The following is a 17,251-nucleotide window of genomic DNA, read 5'->3' as shown; positions in this document are numbered from 1 at the left end:
TGTTTCTGTGCTGTATAACTCTGAGCCCAGCAAGATTCACTTTGAAGGGGAATGCAGTAAATTAGGAAGCAAATAGAGAAAGCATACCACCAGAAAGCACTGTGCCTAATGAGATCAGTATATTGATTTACATCACCATCACTAAGTCCTCTGGAAGCGTGACTTACCCAAACTTTCACAAGAGCTCACTAAGTGAGCTATTTATCAATAATATAAAGGTTATCAACATTTTGTTTTACAAATGGAAAGACTATTATGAAGTTCAGTGGTTAAGTGGCAGACTGTTTTTTTAATGGCAAACTCACAAAGCCCATCTTTTAATACTTTAATCTCACAACTGCAAAATAACATCTGTTTGCAAATGACTAATGTGACCTACCCAGTCCCATGGCTGTAAATCTGTTTGTTGTACATTTAAGTTGCACGTGGCAATCAGCACTACTTTGCCAAAGATCGTGCTTTGCTGAAAAATGAAAGGAAGAATTTGAGGAGTTGGACAGGCTGCAGCCAGATTTTATTTTTAAAACACATGCTTTAGGCTCACCATAGTATATAAATTCATCTGTTTACAATTAGCCCACTACGCTGTGTGTCTCTATGCAGTCCTACTCATTTGGATTTTAAAAAAATCTATCTATAATCAGACCAGCCAACTCTCGCTCATTCAGAGGAGTCTCATTAGTGAGGTTGCTTTCTTTTGCCCACCTGTTTTGGCAATTTGCTGTTATCTCCCTTGCCAATATATCCCTTGGCCTTTCTTGCTCTTCACTGAGCAAAAGGTACAGAATGTGTTAACAAATTCCAGTCCCAGGTGGGCTGAAGGAAGAGTGAGAGAAAGTGAAAATGGAAGTAGTAGAAAGGAAAGAGAATGGGATAAAAGGTATAGTTAATGGTGCTTGACAGTCTTCAGCAGCATTTCTGACAGATGGTGATTACTGCATTTAGCCACAAGTATGCTTGCAGAGTAACACATAACGTCTCAGATGTTTGACCTGCATCTGAAATATTCCAGTTTATTATTTATCTGACTGGTAGTTTTGTTTTACTTGGAAATATTGTTAACACAGATTGAAATAATGTTCATGAGTAAACTGTTAGCACACATACAAAGGGGCGATTGGCAGCCTGTTGATGCAAATTTCAATAGTTTCTGTGACTAAGGTATTTCTGGGAGCCAAGGTTGGTAGCCATTAATGCATGTTTTGAAGGGAAAATTAGGAAGAAAATGGATGACCCATAACAAGGCCATCAAATAAGATTTTTGAGAGTCTTTACTGTGTATTTACTTCTGGTTTCCACTTTGGAATGTGTAGCAAAGGGTGGAAGCTTCATAGACAGCAATTTCTCAGGAGGGAGCGAGAGAGAGAAAGATGTGCTGCTCTGTAACAGTTAAATTGGTAATCAATATATAATCTCTAGCTTAAACTGTGAAGCTAAAATAAAAGCTTTAAAAATAGAAGTGGCTTAACCAGGGTGACAAAATAATGTTTATCTATTAGGAAATGAGAAGGAAAGACAAGGGATTGCAGATGCTTGCATCTGGAGCAAAAAAAAGACTGTTGGAAGAACTCAGTAGTATCTGTGGAGGGAAAAAGATAGTTGACATTTTGGGCTGAGACCCTGCATCAGGTCTGAGATATAAAGGGGACGTGGAGGCCAGTATGGTGCGCCGCAGTCGTGCAATGGTATTGCGGCTCAGGGCTTTCCAAAGTGAGGAGTTCAACTCTGGTGCCGTTCCGTACATCTTCCCTGGGGAATGCATGGGTCTTCTCCAGATGCTCCAGCTCCAAATATGTTCCAGGTAGGTTAACTGGTCTTTGTAAAACGTCTTGTGATTAGGTTAGGGTTAATCGGGGTTGTGGGGTGGCATGGCTCGAAGGGCCGAAAGGGCCCACTGAGCTGTATCATTAAATAAATATGGGGTGGGCGGGAATGAAGTTCTAGCTGGTGAATTCTTGTGAGGGTGGAGACAATGGCAGAGCCTGGGAAGGAGGGGAAGAGACGACAAAAAGGGCTGCGGCTGATAGGATCTGATAAGGAAGATTGGGTGAAAACCAGGTAAGAGAGACTGGAGAGAAGGGAACATGGGGAGAAAGGATAGGGGCTGACTGATTAGAGTGTACACATGATAGGCAGATGGAATCGAGTCGGGGAGAGGAAAGAAACTGGGTATCAAGGGGCTGAAAGGGGACCAGATGGGTCTAGGTAGGTTGTGAGAGCCAATGGGTAGGGGGCGGTGTACTAATGTCAGTAATAATTTTGTTTCCTGGATAATGGGAATATTGGCTTCACAATATTTGAAATTGCAATTGAATATTGAGAAGCTTTTAAGGAGTACTGGTGGAGTTTATGTATATTCCCTCAAGAGGGAAAGGGGAGGGAAAGGGAAGGCAATTAAAGCCTGAGCTCTGTGAAAGATTAATGTGATAGAGAATAAATTAAAGAAAAAGGCCACATGAGAGACTATGTTGATGACACAACTGAGAACGAGGCTGATTATAGAAGATGTGGAGAAAGACTGGTCACCAAACTTAGGACCCTGGGAGTCAATGCCTCCCTCTGCAAATGGATCTTTAACTTCATTACCAACAGGCCACAGTCAGCAAAGCTAGGCAGAAACACCCCTGCTGAGATTATTCTCAATGCCTGTGCTCCACAAAGTTGCATCCTCAGTCAACTACCTTACTCCCTATACACTTATGACTACATAGCCAGATTTTGCTCTAGCTCCATGATAGATGTTGATACCATGATAGTGGGATATAATGATGTTGAAGTACGAGAAGGAGATAGAGAGCTGAGAAACATGGTGTCAGGGTGACAGCAACCTTTTCCTCAATGTCAGCAAAACAAGAGAGTGGTCATTAACTTCAGGAAGGGGGAAGTGCACATGTATCATCTACATCGGTGTTGATGTTGAGAGAGTTGAAAGCTTCAAGTTCCAGCAGTGAACATCACTAACAGCCTGTCCTGGCCAGCCATATTGATAACAAGCCAAAAAAGCTTGCCAATGTCTCTACTTCCTCAGGGGATAGAGAAAATTGGCATGTTCCCATTGAGACCTGCTAATTTTTATTAATCCACCGTAGAAAGCATATATTAACTGGATGGCTTAATATGGCAAATGCTCTGCATGTGTGCAAAAAAAGTTGCAGAGTTGTGCACACAGCTCAGCACATCACGGAAACCATCCTCCATCCATGGACTCTGCCTATACTTCTCACTGCCTTAGTAAAACAGCCAGCATAGTCAAAAGACCCTATCCACCCTAGGCATTCCCTCTTCCCCCCTCTTCCAATGGACAGAAGATACAAAAGCCTGAAAGTACATATTGCCAGTCTCAAAGACTCCTTTTAACCTGCTGTAGTATAACTGTTAAATAGTTCCTTAGTACGATAAAATGGACTGTTGACCTCAATCTATCTCATTATGATCTTGCACTTTATTGTTTACCTGCACTGCACTTTCTCTATAGCTGTTACACTTTATTCTGTGTCCTGTTATTGTTTTACCTTGTTCTACCTCGATACAGTGTAATAATTTGACCTGTATGAGTTGTGTGCAAGACAGCTTTTCACTCTATCTCAGTACCTCTGACAATATTAAACCAATACCAAATGAGATTTGCAAAGGGAGTGTAAGAGAAAGACCAGCAGAAAATATTGAAGGGAATCCAAAACTCAACTATAAAATATTAAAAGAAGAACTGGGGTCAATTAAGTACCAAAAAGGAGATTCACAATGTGGGAGAGATTATAATCTTAAAGAAAAGTCTATCAGATTGGTATTTACTTGTGAAAATGTTGCCATACAGGCCATAGCAAAGGAGAAGCTAAAGCTGTTGCTAGAAAGGGATACTAGAAAGACTAATTGTATTACAACCAAATAAAAAAAAAAGTCCTGCTTCTCTATATCCGTGATTGCAGAGGGAAGCACGGGTGGCAACTACAGGAGTATTGATCATAATCTTCCAAATATAGTTATGAGGTTAGTGTCTACAGACTGGAGAATAGGAAATGCTATATTTTTGTTCATGAAGGAGATCTAGCTCTAGGCCCACAATTTAACTTCACCGGTGAGAAAACTGGAAATAGAGTATCTTGGAGATGTCTGGATTAATTGGGGGGAGAAAGCAACTCGGAATGTTTAATAGCAAATCACGTATAGTATCTTTGTTTTGATAAGGTAACAGGGAAAGTTGAATTGAATTCAATTATGAATGAGTCTGCCTATGCTATTCTCCCAGGCAAATACAATCTTGATACAAGTTGTTCACTGCTGTTCTTTTTTAGTCACCATCAATCTGCCAATTATACCAATTAATGGACAGTTAAAATTGAGCTTAAAAATGTGTAAGGATTTTGAACTTTAGAAATGAAGTTATAGAAAACAAAATTTTCTGTTGAATCTTTGTAATACATAGATATACTCCTGTTGTGACAATCTCTATTTCTGGCTAGTGCAAAGGCCTTGGTTAGAAAAGAGGTGAATGCCTTAGAATTTTGTGCAGAAGAAATTTACTAGAATCATTCCAGTAACAAGGGACTTCAGTTGTGTGATCTGACTGGAAACACTGGGATCTATTGTTCGCTAACTCCTGTCTTGCTGAACTGGCAGAAGAAGATGGTTTCCTAGTTGTGACTGGGGTAGGTATAGAACATTAGGGGAGTATGCGGGAAGAGAGGGGATAAAACGAGGTTTAGTATTGTTAGAGAAGATTGGGCTGTACTGTTCCTGGAATCATGATCAGAGTCAGGAGAGAATTGGAGCAAGGGTTGTACCAAGAAAGGATTATGTTGGAATTGGACAGATGGGTGGCCAAGTGTTGGTGCTGGGATGTACTAACTACTTGATCACATAAACTTAACTGTAGTAGGTGAAAATGTTTTTAGACTCATCTTATCAGACTTTCCATTTTAGCAGGTTTTTTTTCTTGTCAGGTAATTTGAATTATGAGTTATAAAGTTGAGATATCGATCAGCCATGATCCAATTAAATGGTGCAGTTAGCTATGGGGCCTAAATATCTCATTTCTATTCAAAATTCCCTAAGTTTCAAAATGCTACTCTTTTCTTCATAAAAGAATAAACAATGGCACCTAGATATCATTTGATAGAGCCCTGTACAAAAGGAATGGGTTACACCTGAATCTGAGGGGGACCAACATTCTTGTTTGCAGATTTACTAGAGCTGTTGGGAGTGGTTTAAACTAATTTGGCAGGGGGATGGGAACCAGGGTGATAGAGCTGAGGATGAGCCAGCAAGTTTGCAAGTAGATGAATGGGTGTAACATGAATATAGGGAAGGACAAGTCCAATGATTGGGTACAAATTCAGACAGGGCAGAGTTAAATTGTACCACAGAGGCAAAATTCAAAAGGGCGAAGAAAGCAGGACTGAAGGTGCTGTATTTAAATGCGGGTAGCATTCGGAATAAGGTGGACAAACTCATAGCGCAGTTAGAGATTGGTCGGTATGACATTGTGGGCATCACTGAGTCGTGGCTGAAAGAAGGCCATAGTTGGGAGTTTAACATCAAATGATATACTTTATATCAAAAGGACAGGCAGGAAGGCATAGTCGATGGTGTGGCTCTGCTGGTAAGAGATGGAATTACTTCTTTAGAAAGAGATGACATCGGGTCACAGAATGATGTGTCTTTGTGGGTGGAGTTAAGAGACTGCAAGGGTAAAAAAAAACCATTATGGCAAACATGTATAGGTCTCCAAACAGTAGCCAAGATGTGGGATTGAGATCACAGAGCGAGGTGGAGAAGGCGTGTAATAAGAGTAATGTCACAATTGTAATGGGGGACTTCAATATGCAAGAGGACTGGGAAAATCAGGTTGGTGTTGGATCGCAAGAGAGGTAATTTGTTTTCTAATGCCTACGAGATGGCTTTTTAGAGCGGCTTGTGCTTGAGCCTCCTCGGGGAAAGGCTATCTTAGAATGGGTGTTGTGTAATAAGCCACATCTTATTAGGGAGATTAATGTACAGGCCTCCTGAGGAGGCAGTGATCATAATATGACTGAATTCATACTGCAATATGAGAGGGAGAAGCATAGCTCGCATGTATCAGTATCGCAATGGAATAAAGGGAATTAGAGGCACGAGAGAGGAGCTTGCCTAGGTGGATTGGAGGAGGATACTGGTGGGATGACAGCAGAGCAGAGATGGCTGAAGTTTCTGGGAATAGTTCATAAAGTGCAGGATAGATATGTCCCAGAGGAAGAAGTTCTCAAATGGCAGGGGTAGCAACCATGACTGACAAACAAAGTTGAGGACTGCATAAAAGCCAAGGAAAGGCATATAATGTAGCAAAAGTGAGTGGGAAGTTGGATGACTGGGAAGCTGTTAAAATCCAACAAAAGGCAACTAAAAAAAGCCATAAGAAGGGAAAAGATGAAATATGAGGGCAGATTGCCAATTATATAAAGCAGGATACCAAAAGTTTTTCCAGTTGTACAAAGAGTGAAGGGGAGGTGAGAGTTGATATTGGACCACCGGAAAATGATGCTGGTGAGTTAATGGGGTATAAAGAAATGGCAGATGAACCTAATGGGTACTTTGTCGGTCTTCACTGTGGAAGACACGAACAGTTTGCCTAAGGTCTGTTATTGTCAGGAGCAGGAGTGAGTGCCATTGCTATTACAGAGGAAAAAGTACTAGGCAAACTCAAAAGGTCTTAAGACGGATAAGACACCTGGACCAGATGGACTACATCCCAGAGTTCTGGGAGAAGTTGCTGAAGAGATGATAGATGCATTGGTCATGATCTTTCAAGAATCACTTGATGTTGGCATGGTCCCAGAGGACTGGAAGATTGTAAATGTCACTGCACTCTTTAAGAAGGGAGGAAGGTAAAAGAAGGGAAATTATAGGCCAGTTAGCCCAATTTCGGTGGTTGGGAAAGTGTCAGGAGTCTATTATTAAGGATGAGGTTTTGAGGTACTTGGTGACAAATGACAAAATAAGTCAAAGTCAGTATGGTTTCTGTAAAGGGAAATCTTGCCTGACAAATCTGTTAGAGTTTTTTGAGGAAGTAACAAGCAGGGTGGACAAAGGAGGCAGTGGATGTCATTTACTTGGATTTTCAGAAGGCGCTTGATAAGGTGCCACACACAAGGCTGCTTAACAAGATAAAATCCAATGGTGTTCACGAAAGATACTGGCATGGATAGCGAAATGGCTGATGGGCAGGAAGCAGCGAATGGGAATAAAAGGGGCCTTTTCTGGTTGGCTGTTCCTCACAGGTCACTATTGGGACCATTACTTTTCACATTGTTTATCAATGAATTGGATAATGGATTGATGGCTTTATGGCAAAGTTTGCAGGTGATATGAAGATAGGTGGAGGAGTAGGTAGTGTTGAGGAAGCAACGCGATTGCAGCAGGATTTGGACAAATTTGAAGAATGTACAAAATGGCAGATGGAATACAGTATTGTCAACAGTTTTGGGCCCCATATCACAAAAAGGATGTGTTCTCATTGGAGAGAGTCTAGAGGAGGTTCACGAGGATGATTCCAGGAGTGAAGGGGTTAACATATGAGGGGTGTTTGGCAGCCTTGGGCCTGTACTCACTGGAATTCAGAATGCGGGGGATCTCATTGAAACCTACCGAATGTTGAAAGGACTAGATAGGGTGGATATGGAGAGAATGTTTCCTGTGATGGGGGTATCTGGAACTAGAGGGCACAGCCTCAAAATTGTGGGGTGACCTTTTAGAACAGAGGTAAGGAGGAATTTTTTTTCAGCCAGTAGTAAATCTGTGGAGTGCTCTGCCACAGACTGCAGTGGAGATCAAGTTCATGCGTATATTTAAGGCAGAAGTTGATGGTTTCCTGATTGGTCAGGGCATCGAAGGATATGGCGAGAAGGCAGGTGTATGGGGTTGAGTGAGATCTGTGATCAGCCATGATGGAATGGCAGAGCAGACTCGATGGGCTGAATGGCTTAATTCTGCTCCTCTGTCTTATGGTCTTATAAAGGCATAACAGTTTGCATTTAAAAATAATTAAAATCAATTCCCTTGTCTGGACTAGGCCTCAAAGTTCCCAGGTCATAGGTTATTGTTGAGAATTACAGATACTTAATCTTTCCAGGTTCCATTTGGTGATTTGGTGGCAGTGTTTGGTAATCAGAATCACATGTAAAAACAGAATACAGCTCTATAAAAAAACATCTGCATTTCAATTATTTGTTCCATTTATCTTGGCTTTTTGACACAAAGTATAATGTGAAGATGAAAGTAACAATGTAAAGAAGTGTTTTGACAGAATTCCATTTGTATGTAATGTTATGAATGCTGTATCACACTTGGAGTAGTCCAGCCTGCAAAGGCTGCCAGTCCTGGCTCTATCACATCATGAACATGCGACGTTGCCAGGCAATTGTTAGTGTTGAAAGGGTTAAATGCTCATACACTTAATCTTGGATTCTTTAAATGAAGGCAGATGGAAAGCTGCCATTGCTGCCTATGCAGCAGACAAAAAAGCATTTAGAGCATTGAAATACATATGCTTTTTGGCAGCCTAATGCAAATAGATTGTTACCACCAGATACAATACCAATATGACCCATGCCAAAAGCCATTAGTCCACTTAGAAATCAGAGATGCTGGCATTAAAATAATGTTGATTGGAAATCCCATTTCCTTTTACAATCTTTATTCAGCAAAATGCTGACAGATTCTGGTAATGTATATAGAGTTATTGATAGGGATTTTCCCCATGATTATCTCAATCAGGAGTCATAATCACAGGGATTATGCAGGTTGCCAAAAGATGAGAAATACAGTATTGGAAATGGATTACAATCCTATTCTGGTGAGCGGTGAAGTTAAAATTCACCCTGTGTATTGCTATTTGGTGCTTCATGCTAATCTCATTTCGAACTACTACTGGTATATCCAGCTCAAGTGTGCTAATAATCAGCCTCTCAAAGCACTTCATGATGGTGGATCTCTGTGGTCATTAAGGCATGTTAGCTTGTTTTCTTGGATATTGCGATGATAGTGGTTTAAACTAGATGGAAACCTCAGATTGAAGCAGAGCGAGGTTAAACATGTCTGCAAATGCCTCCACCAGCTGCTCTAAAGGTAAAATACACATTCCAACCCCATTGCTTTCTATGGGTTTACTCTCCAGAAGACTGATCCTACATCTGCAACAGTGATTTTGGGTTCAGGTACATTGGAGGCAGTTGGGGTGGGTAGTGTCATTTCAATTCCCTTTTGTTCAAAACAAGCATAGAATGTGTTCAGCTCATCAGTAAGGGATGGGCTGTTGTCAGCATTGCTGCCTGCCTTTTGTTTTCTTGGTCTGTTATACCATGGAAGCCTTGTCACAACTGACAGCTGGTTAAAGCACGAGTCCAGTGGAGTCTTGGCACTGAGACTCATTGCTGAGTGCTCTATTAGGCTTCTGATGCAGACAGGCCTTAACATCAGGCGCTTCCCCTAGGTTGGGCGTTCAATTGGAATGGGCTTCAGGACTTGACCACCCCTTTCCCTCCATGACTCAGGCCTTGCATCAGGCCGGGTCTTGTGACTTGGTCCCTGCAGCTGCCGTGGGTCAGGCCTTGGGTCTTGGGACTTGTCTCAAGCTTCATCCAATGGTCAAGATTAGCATTGGGTCGGTCCTCAGTACATGGCCTCCGCTGCCTCCAATAATCAGGCCTCAGGGCAGGTCGGTCCTCGACATTGTTAACGGGCACAACCGCTGGTCAGGTCTTCACTCTGGTAGGTGCGTGGCACAGGTCTCAGTCCAGTGCTTCAAATGGGTCTAGAAGTTGGGTTTGGTGGTGGGACCTCTGTGTGATCAGCTCTTAACCCTGAGCAGGCTTCCATGTGGATGGTCCTGTCCTAGGCCTTGCTGGTTTTTTCCTTCTGAACCGCAAGTCAGGTTAGTAGATAAGTCACTCCCGGAAATTAGAAGATTACCAATCATGTAAATAGATTTAAAAATCATTATTAGTAATTCTTAGAGAATTTAGAATTTAAAAAAAATACTGTGATTGTAATAAAAGTAACAAGTAGATCTGCAGAGAGCAGCTTACAAGGAGTTGCTACGGTCTGGAACCATCTTGCATCAATCAAAGCATTAACTCTGTTCATCCTCTCACGGGTGCTCTCTGACCTGCTAAGCATTTCCAATTTCTGCTTTTTTTTATTTTGTGTTCTTTAATCGATATTTTGGGATTTTTATTATGTCTTTCTGCCTTTATATTTAAGACACTGGTTTGAAGATGAAGCTGCAAAAAACAATGGGTATTACTTTCATATCTTGGCCGTTATTTATCCTTCAACCAATATTAAGATTGGTTGCACTGTTTGGTCATTTTAATACTGTTTTTGGAAGTTTGTAATGCATAGATTAGTGAACAATTGGATCACCTCAGACACTTCACTGGGGCTACTGAGGTCATATAAATTATTATGATTACAGTTACCCAAGTATTTACTTTTCTTGGTTCCATCTCTGCTCTGCACTTCCAGTTTCTTTTACGAATGAGTATATTTGTCAAAAGGAATTGCTCTGCTGCATTTGCAGGGGGAGTTTATATCAACTGTTGGCTTAACTTTCCTCACATCCTCATTTACGTTTGTCTTCTAAATGGGATACTTAGTGAGCCAGAAATGGTGCTGGATAGAAAGTGTAGAATTGGGACATGATGTCAAAAGAATGTATGTGGCAGTAGGGAGGAATAGATAAAAAGACGTTTAAGAAATAGCTAAGAATCTTTCCATATCCTTCTTTAATAGCTCTCGAGCTAGCATCCTTGGTCTCTATCCAAATCTGCTGTCTTAACATGCCAGAATGGTTGAAACGTGAATTCAGACTGTTCCAAACTTAAATTAAATGAATACATGTGTATTTACAGAAGATACATACACTGTATTCTGGAAAATGCATTAGGCATGATATAGATGGAATTCCAGTTACAAATTAGTCCTGCTCATGTCTCTATACGAGCTACATGATACACTTTGTTTTTAAAAAAAAAAGTGGCAAGTAGTGGGAAATCGTGTATCGATGTCAGGGACAACATATCTTGATCAAAATCGAGTGTGTTGCTGAATTTCACGTTGCAAAATGTGTTTTCAGTACATTCTCACAAGCAATCCATTGAAGGTAGAATAACAGCTGGGCCATTTTATCTTTAACTTGGTTGCAGTGTGCAATTTTACTGTTGGCTCCACCACTTGCTTTTGAACATCGAGGAGCCGATGATGATCTGTGGATTGCCAGTGCTGATGACTAATGACATTTTCTGCTGAAAAACCCAGGAGATGGTTGTAAAGGCAGGACTTTCACAGCTTTTATAGTAACAGAGCAAGAAACCAGGAAAGAATGAAAAGGAGGGGAGAAAAATTGACCTTCATGACGTCGTAGATATGATGTGTTTTGGATGAGAGGATATGTAACTCAATCTGCATGCAGTTGAAAAGCAGGGCTCACTCCGCTGACAACACACATCAAAGTTGCTGGTGAGCACAGCAGGCCAGGCAGCATCTCTAGGAAGAGGTACAGTCGACGTTTTTGGGCCGAGACCCTTCGTCAGGACTAACTGAAGGAAGAGTGAGTAAGAGATTTGTAAGGGGGAGGGGGAGATCCAAAATGATAGGAGAAGACAGGAGGGGGAGGGATGGAGCCAAGAGCTGGACAGTTGATTGGCAAAAGGGATATGAGAGGATTATGGGACAGGAGGCCTAGGGAGAAAGGAAAGCAGGAGGAGGGAAAACCCAAAGGATGGGCAAGGGGTATAGTGAGAGGGACAGAGGGAGAAAAAGGAGAGAGAGAAAAAGAATGTGTATATATAAATAAATAACAGATGGGGTACGAGGGGGAGGTGGGGCATACCCTTTGCCCATCCTCTGGGTTCCCCCCCCCTTTTCTTTCTCCCTAGGCCTCCTGTCTCATGATCCTCTCATATCCCTTTTGTCAATCACCTGTCCAGCTCTTGGCTCTATCCCTCCCCCTCCTGTCTTCTCCTATCATTTTGGATCTCCCCCTCCCCCTCCCACTTTCAAATCTCTTACTAGCTCTTCCTTCAGTTAGTCCTGACGAAGGGTCTTGGCCTGAAACGTCGACTGTACCGCTTCCTAGAGATGCTGCCTGGCCTGCTGCGTTCACCAGCAACTTTGATGTGTGTTGCTTGAATTTCCAGCATCTGCAGATTTCCTTGTGTTTCCATTTTTAAACTCATTCCACTGATTATTTTTGTTTATTAGTTTGCTTCATGTACCCATTACATTAATATTATTTATTTCATTTGGTTTGCAGAATACAAGCAACTGGCTGATGTTACTGTTCCTGAGGAAAATTATAGATGTTGGCCATCTTACCATCATGAGGGCTGCCTGCTGTCTGTATATGATATCAATGAGGCAATGGATATCTGTGATAATCATTCCCAATGCCATGCCTTTGTTTTAACCAATCAGACAACCTGGACTGGTAAGTCTTGTTGTGGTCTAGGAAAGTCCAGACTCATATTACATTGATAGTGGTTGAGTGAAAAGATCTAACTGAGCAAGTTAGATGAGAACTTTGGCCTGATTAGACCATGTGAACCTCATTAGGAGTGGATAATTCTGCTAATTTCTGTTATCTGAGTTTCTAATACTTTACCAATGTTTTCTATTCAGCTGCTTTCCTGACATGCTGATGACTTGTACTTCATATGCAAGATAAATCCTACAGGATTAAGTCCCAGTGGGAGCTCAGTACTTGCAATGTCAGATCAATTTAAACACTAACATACAAGACATCATATGAATCTTAATCTCAGGCACAGGTCTAACTACAGCAAAACTAAATGCTGAAGTAAAAACAAATTAATGACTAGGTTAACCAATCAGCCCTTCTATTCTGGACTCAAAGTATAATCATTGGAAAAAAATATTTGTTTTTTTTGGTTGCAGCTGCCTTTGCCCTAACTGTATCACACACCTGCTTAGTGGCTGTGTGCTGCATTTAGAAATTCCGGACTTTGGGATACTCCTCCTGTACGGGCAGACAGGCAGCCCTTGGGTGACATGGTAGTGTAGTGGTCAATACACGTGACCCGGGCTCAATTCCTGCCAATGTAAGGAGTTTGTACGTTTTCCCTGTGACCCTGCTGATTTCCTCTGGGTGCTCCAGTTTCCTCCTGCAGTTCAAAGACAAAGTGGTTGTATGTTAATTGGTGATTGTAAATTTTCCTGTGATTAGGTTCGGATTAAATCGGGGGATTGCTGGGTGGCACGTCTGGAAGGGCTGGTGGGGCCTATGCATCTCAATAAATAAATAAAAATGAGGTCAAACATTCTGTAAGACGGTAGGGTACCCAAATTCAAAAATGCTATGGCAATTTGAGATTTTTTTGAAATGTATGCCATCCAAGAAATGTTTATATTAAGGGACTGTTTAAAGTGTTGAAATTGAAGTCTACTGAATAAAAGTTTAAAAATAAAGATATGACAATATGGAATCTGATTGAATGACAGATGTGGGGAGGGAGTTTGGTTTCAAAAAACATAGTGACTGCAAATTATAAGGTGCATACCAATGGTGAACTGGATGAACCATTGATCTATTTTTCTCTGTCACGTCCTCGTGCACACTTCAATGATCATGGGTAATGTAGACCCGGATCAAGTCCAGCTGCTGGTGAATGTGAGTGGGAGATCACTTCAACTTGTACGAGGTCAGAGTGTGGAAATTCCAGGCACTGGTGAAATCTACAAATGACTCTTTACTGAAAGATAGTTTTAATTACGTCTATGAGCTGCTGAAGGATGTGTAGTGTAGCAGTAACAGTAATAGGTCTTTGTCTGTCAGCATAATATTCCAGTACATATTTTAATTGGAACCTTTTTAAAAGTGTCTCATTTGTTACAGTAGACAATCAAAATAAGCTCATCATTTGACATGTACCTTGGTTGTCTTTACTGCAGTGAGTTTTGAGGGAGACACTAGCAGTTCAGGATGCCTCACTTTAATGAACTTCAATCATATTACTGTGCGTCTCTTTTTCCTCTCCCACTTACAGGCCGACATCTTGTCTTCTTCAAAACCAGTTCAAATCGCATTGTGCCTGATGTGGAGAAGATAACGTTTGTGAAAGTGGCAGACTGAGTACAGCATACAATTGTGACACTGAGTTCAAACCATCTTGGCAGGGAGCAAAAGGCGAGGCCCTCTACGGGCCAGGTTGCTTGCTTGGGGGTGCCGTGTGACGGGGCAATGAGCTGTATATCACCAACACTTGGAATGCTGATGACAAACGTGCAATACTGCGGGTGGAAATGTGAACAGCACACTAATCTAAATGTGCATGTAGCTTTTTAAATGCAAGGTCACTGTTGTTTAGAACATTTGAACCTGACAATCTCCTCCTTTTGGTACTAAACAAGCAGAAAAACAATGACTCACAGTGCAGAGATGTAGATGTTAAATGATACTCAATTGTTTGGAATTTGCTCTGCATTAGCACGCAGAGATGGATTAAGTGTCACTGTGGTCCTGGCATTTTTAATTTTAAATCATAACAATAGCATCTTATTTGCCCTTATTTTCTGATGTTGTCTTCCCCTCCCTTACTTTACACGCAGTCACGCTTTCTGCAAAGATTTGTTCATTTTGCTGTTCCTGATAGCTGGCAAGGCTTGTGCGTGGCCAGCTGAAATCAAACATCCATTACAAGTGTTTCCTCCTTCTCCCCAAATCTCAGGGAATCTCACGGTTAAAACCTATCCTTTGAAGTTGGCCCTTTAAACTTATTCAGATAAAATTTCCTTCCTGTCTTGACTGAGATTATATCTTTTTTATTTTAAATAGACCCTATTCCTAATTCTAAGGCACTAACTTTGGCTGTTCACATAATAGCTGCCACTTAATCATTGGTCCTATTACGTAAGTAGACTCATCATTTCACTGCTGTTCAGTACTGTTAGAAGGAAGGAGAACATTAGAAAATCAAACACAATGATACACCAAGAGCACAAGTGCCAACTCATAAGGTGTATTTTTTAAAAATAGTATTTTGTGATCGACAAAGTTTGTCTCTCTTATTTACTTTCTGTGAAAGCATTTTTGATGCAATGACATAAGTCATAATTCTTTCAGATATTTAGAGGTATTTTTCCAGCTTTGGACTTTAGTGAGGAAGCAATGCCAAATGGAGCTAGTATTGGAAAAAGGGATGTGGATTGTGCATGATTTTCTGGCACTATAGTGACATCATAAAGAATCATGCCTGTATTTCCATTATGTGCTTTTGGTGCATGAGGCTTTCCACTGAAAGCAACACTGAAAGTCACCTTTTAATATTTTAAAAAATGTGATATCCATATTTTTAGTAAACATTTATTTATTAATTTTTTTTATTGAAAAAGGCATTAAAGTTGTTGAAGTGAAATGCAGGTGTTGTGTCTTTTATTTTAGAGACAATGTGGCTTCCTATTTGAGGACTGTGATGTGAAGACTGGTCCGAATCAGATACTCCATCTAGCAGTGGTTTCCGTACTCTTCACGTGTGGAAGGATAGGGTCATGGAGTCTTGGAGCCCGATTTGTGTAGCTGGACAGTCAGAGTGTAGGGGCCAATGTTTTGTGGAACCTGTGCAGTGAGGCAGGTGTTGATGGCACTGTGTTGTAGCCATACATGTAAAGGGGGATTGAAGGTTTCAGGAGTTGAAGATGGTGGGGAAATTTACATATTTTATTGTACATAGAACACTACAGCATAAGAACAGGCCGTTTGGCTCACAATACCTTGCCAAACCGAATAAATTAATAATCAAATGGCCAACTAAGTAAATCATTTGTGCCTACATGTGTCCATATCCTTCCATTTTACCCCCATTCTAGGCATCCACCACTCACGGTGTTTTTAAATAAAAAAAACTTGCCCCTCACATCTCCTTTGAAATTTTCCCCTCTCTCCTTAAATGCATGCCTTCTGGTCTCGGTCTTCTTAATCCTGGGGAAAATATACAGTTTGTCTATTCTACCTACGCCTCTCATAATCTTATAAACCTCTTCCAGATTTCCCCTTGGTCTCCACTGCTCCAAAGAAAACAACCAAAGTTTGTCCAGCCTCTCATTATAGCACATACCCTCTAATTGAGGCAGCATCCCGGTAAACCTCTTTTGCACCCTCTTCAAAGCATCAACGTCCTTCCTATAATAGGGCTACCTGAACTGTGAGCAGTATTCCAGAGGCAGACTAACTAGAGTTTTATAAAGCTGCAAGATAACGTGCTGACTTTTGAACACAATGCCTCAACTAATAAGGACAAGAATGTCAGATGTCTTCTGAGCCTCCCTATCAACCTGTGTAGTCACTTTCAGGCAGCTATGAACTTGGACCCCAAGATCCCTTTGCTCATCAACCCTGTTTAGGGTCCTGTCTTTTTATATTTGACCTATCAAGGTGAAACACTTCACATTTGGCTGGGTTAAACTCCATCTGCCATTTCTCTGCACATGTCTGTAACTGATCTATATCCCATTGTGCGCTCTTTGCCAGTTATCGACACTATCCACAACACCACCAATCTTCATATCATCTGCAAACTTACTAACCTGTCCATCTACATTTTCATAAAGGTCATTGTATGTCTCATTCCTGAGCTAATAAAGTGTTTTATGGTTTGGGGAGAGGGAGTGGTTTCTTTGGCATGCGTGGGTCCTATAAAGCAGGCTGGTTGAATGTGGAATTCACAAGAAACAGTTCTTGGTTAAACTGAGTTTGTAGCAGGGACAAAATTTTGATTACACACCTAATTAAACCAGGACATTACAGTCTTCTAAAAACAAGTTGTTGGGGGGGGGGGGATGCAGTGTAGGGGAAGGCAGTGTTCTAGCTTTCAAAATCACACAGTCCAAAATATAAATTCGTAAGACAAATAATGAGGTTAAATCAGTTAACAGATGCGCATTGCTTCAGAATTAAGAAGCATCCGTGTTGAATGGAGCAGGTGTGATCGATTGCTTGTTACTCTATCCTCACTGTGAAGTTCAAACAGGCTGACCTGCCCTTTTGCCTTTTTAAATACATCTCCTCACTCCAGATCTGAGAGGTTCGAACACGGCTCTGAAAGAAGATCCAGCAGTCTGCTGGATGGCTGACCCAGAGCGCAAGAAAAACAAATCAGAAAGCAAAGCAGCTGAACAGTATTTATTCAGTGTAAGACTAACAGCCATTGATGAAAAGTGACTATAGGACAAAGGAATGCCATTTTAATAGGAATACACAGTTGTT

The 17,251-nt window shown here is 41.1% G+C and overlaps 1 protein-coding gene across 1 annotated transcript in view; it reads left to right on the top strand.

Moving 5' to 3' along the window:
• pkdcca (protein kinase domain containing, cytoplasmic a) overlaps positions 1-16,696 on the top strand; it is a 58,678-nt gene extending 41,982 nt beyond the window's left edge. Inside the window, exons 6-7 of the mRNA XM_063055694.1 lie at positions 12,287-12,460; positions 14,037-16,696. Coding sequence (XP_062911764.1) covers positions 12,287-12,460; positions 14,037-14,122 — 260 coding nt within the window. The 3' untranslated portion in view covers positions 14,123-16,696. The remainder of the gene's footprint in view (positions 1-12,286; positions 12,461-14,036) is intronic.
• Positions 16,697-17,251: the final 555 nt, after the last annotated feature.

Source organism: Mobula hypostoma, chromosome 8 (assembly GCF_963921235.1).
Source record: "Mobula hypostoma chromosome 8, sMobHyp1.1, whole genome shotgun sequence".
NCBI classification, from domain to species: domain Eukaryota; kingdom Metazoa; phylum Chordata; class Chondrichthyes; order Myliobatiformes; family Myliobatidae; genus Mobula; species Mobula hypostoma.
This window is presented reverse-complemented; position numbering and strand designations above follow the sequence as displayed.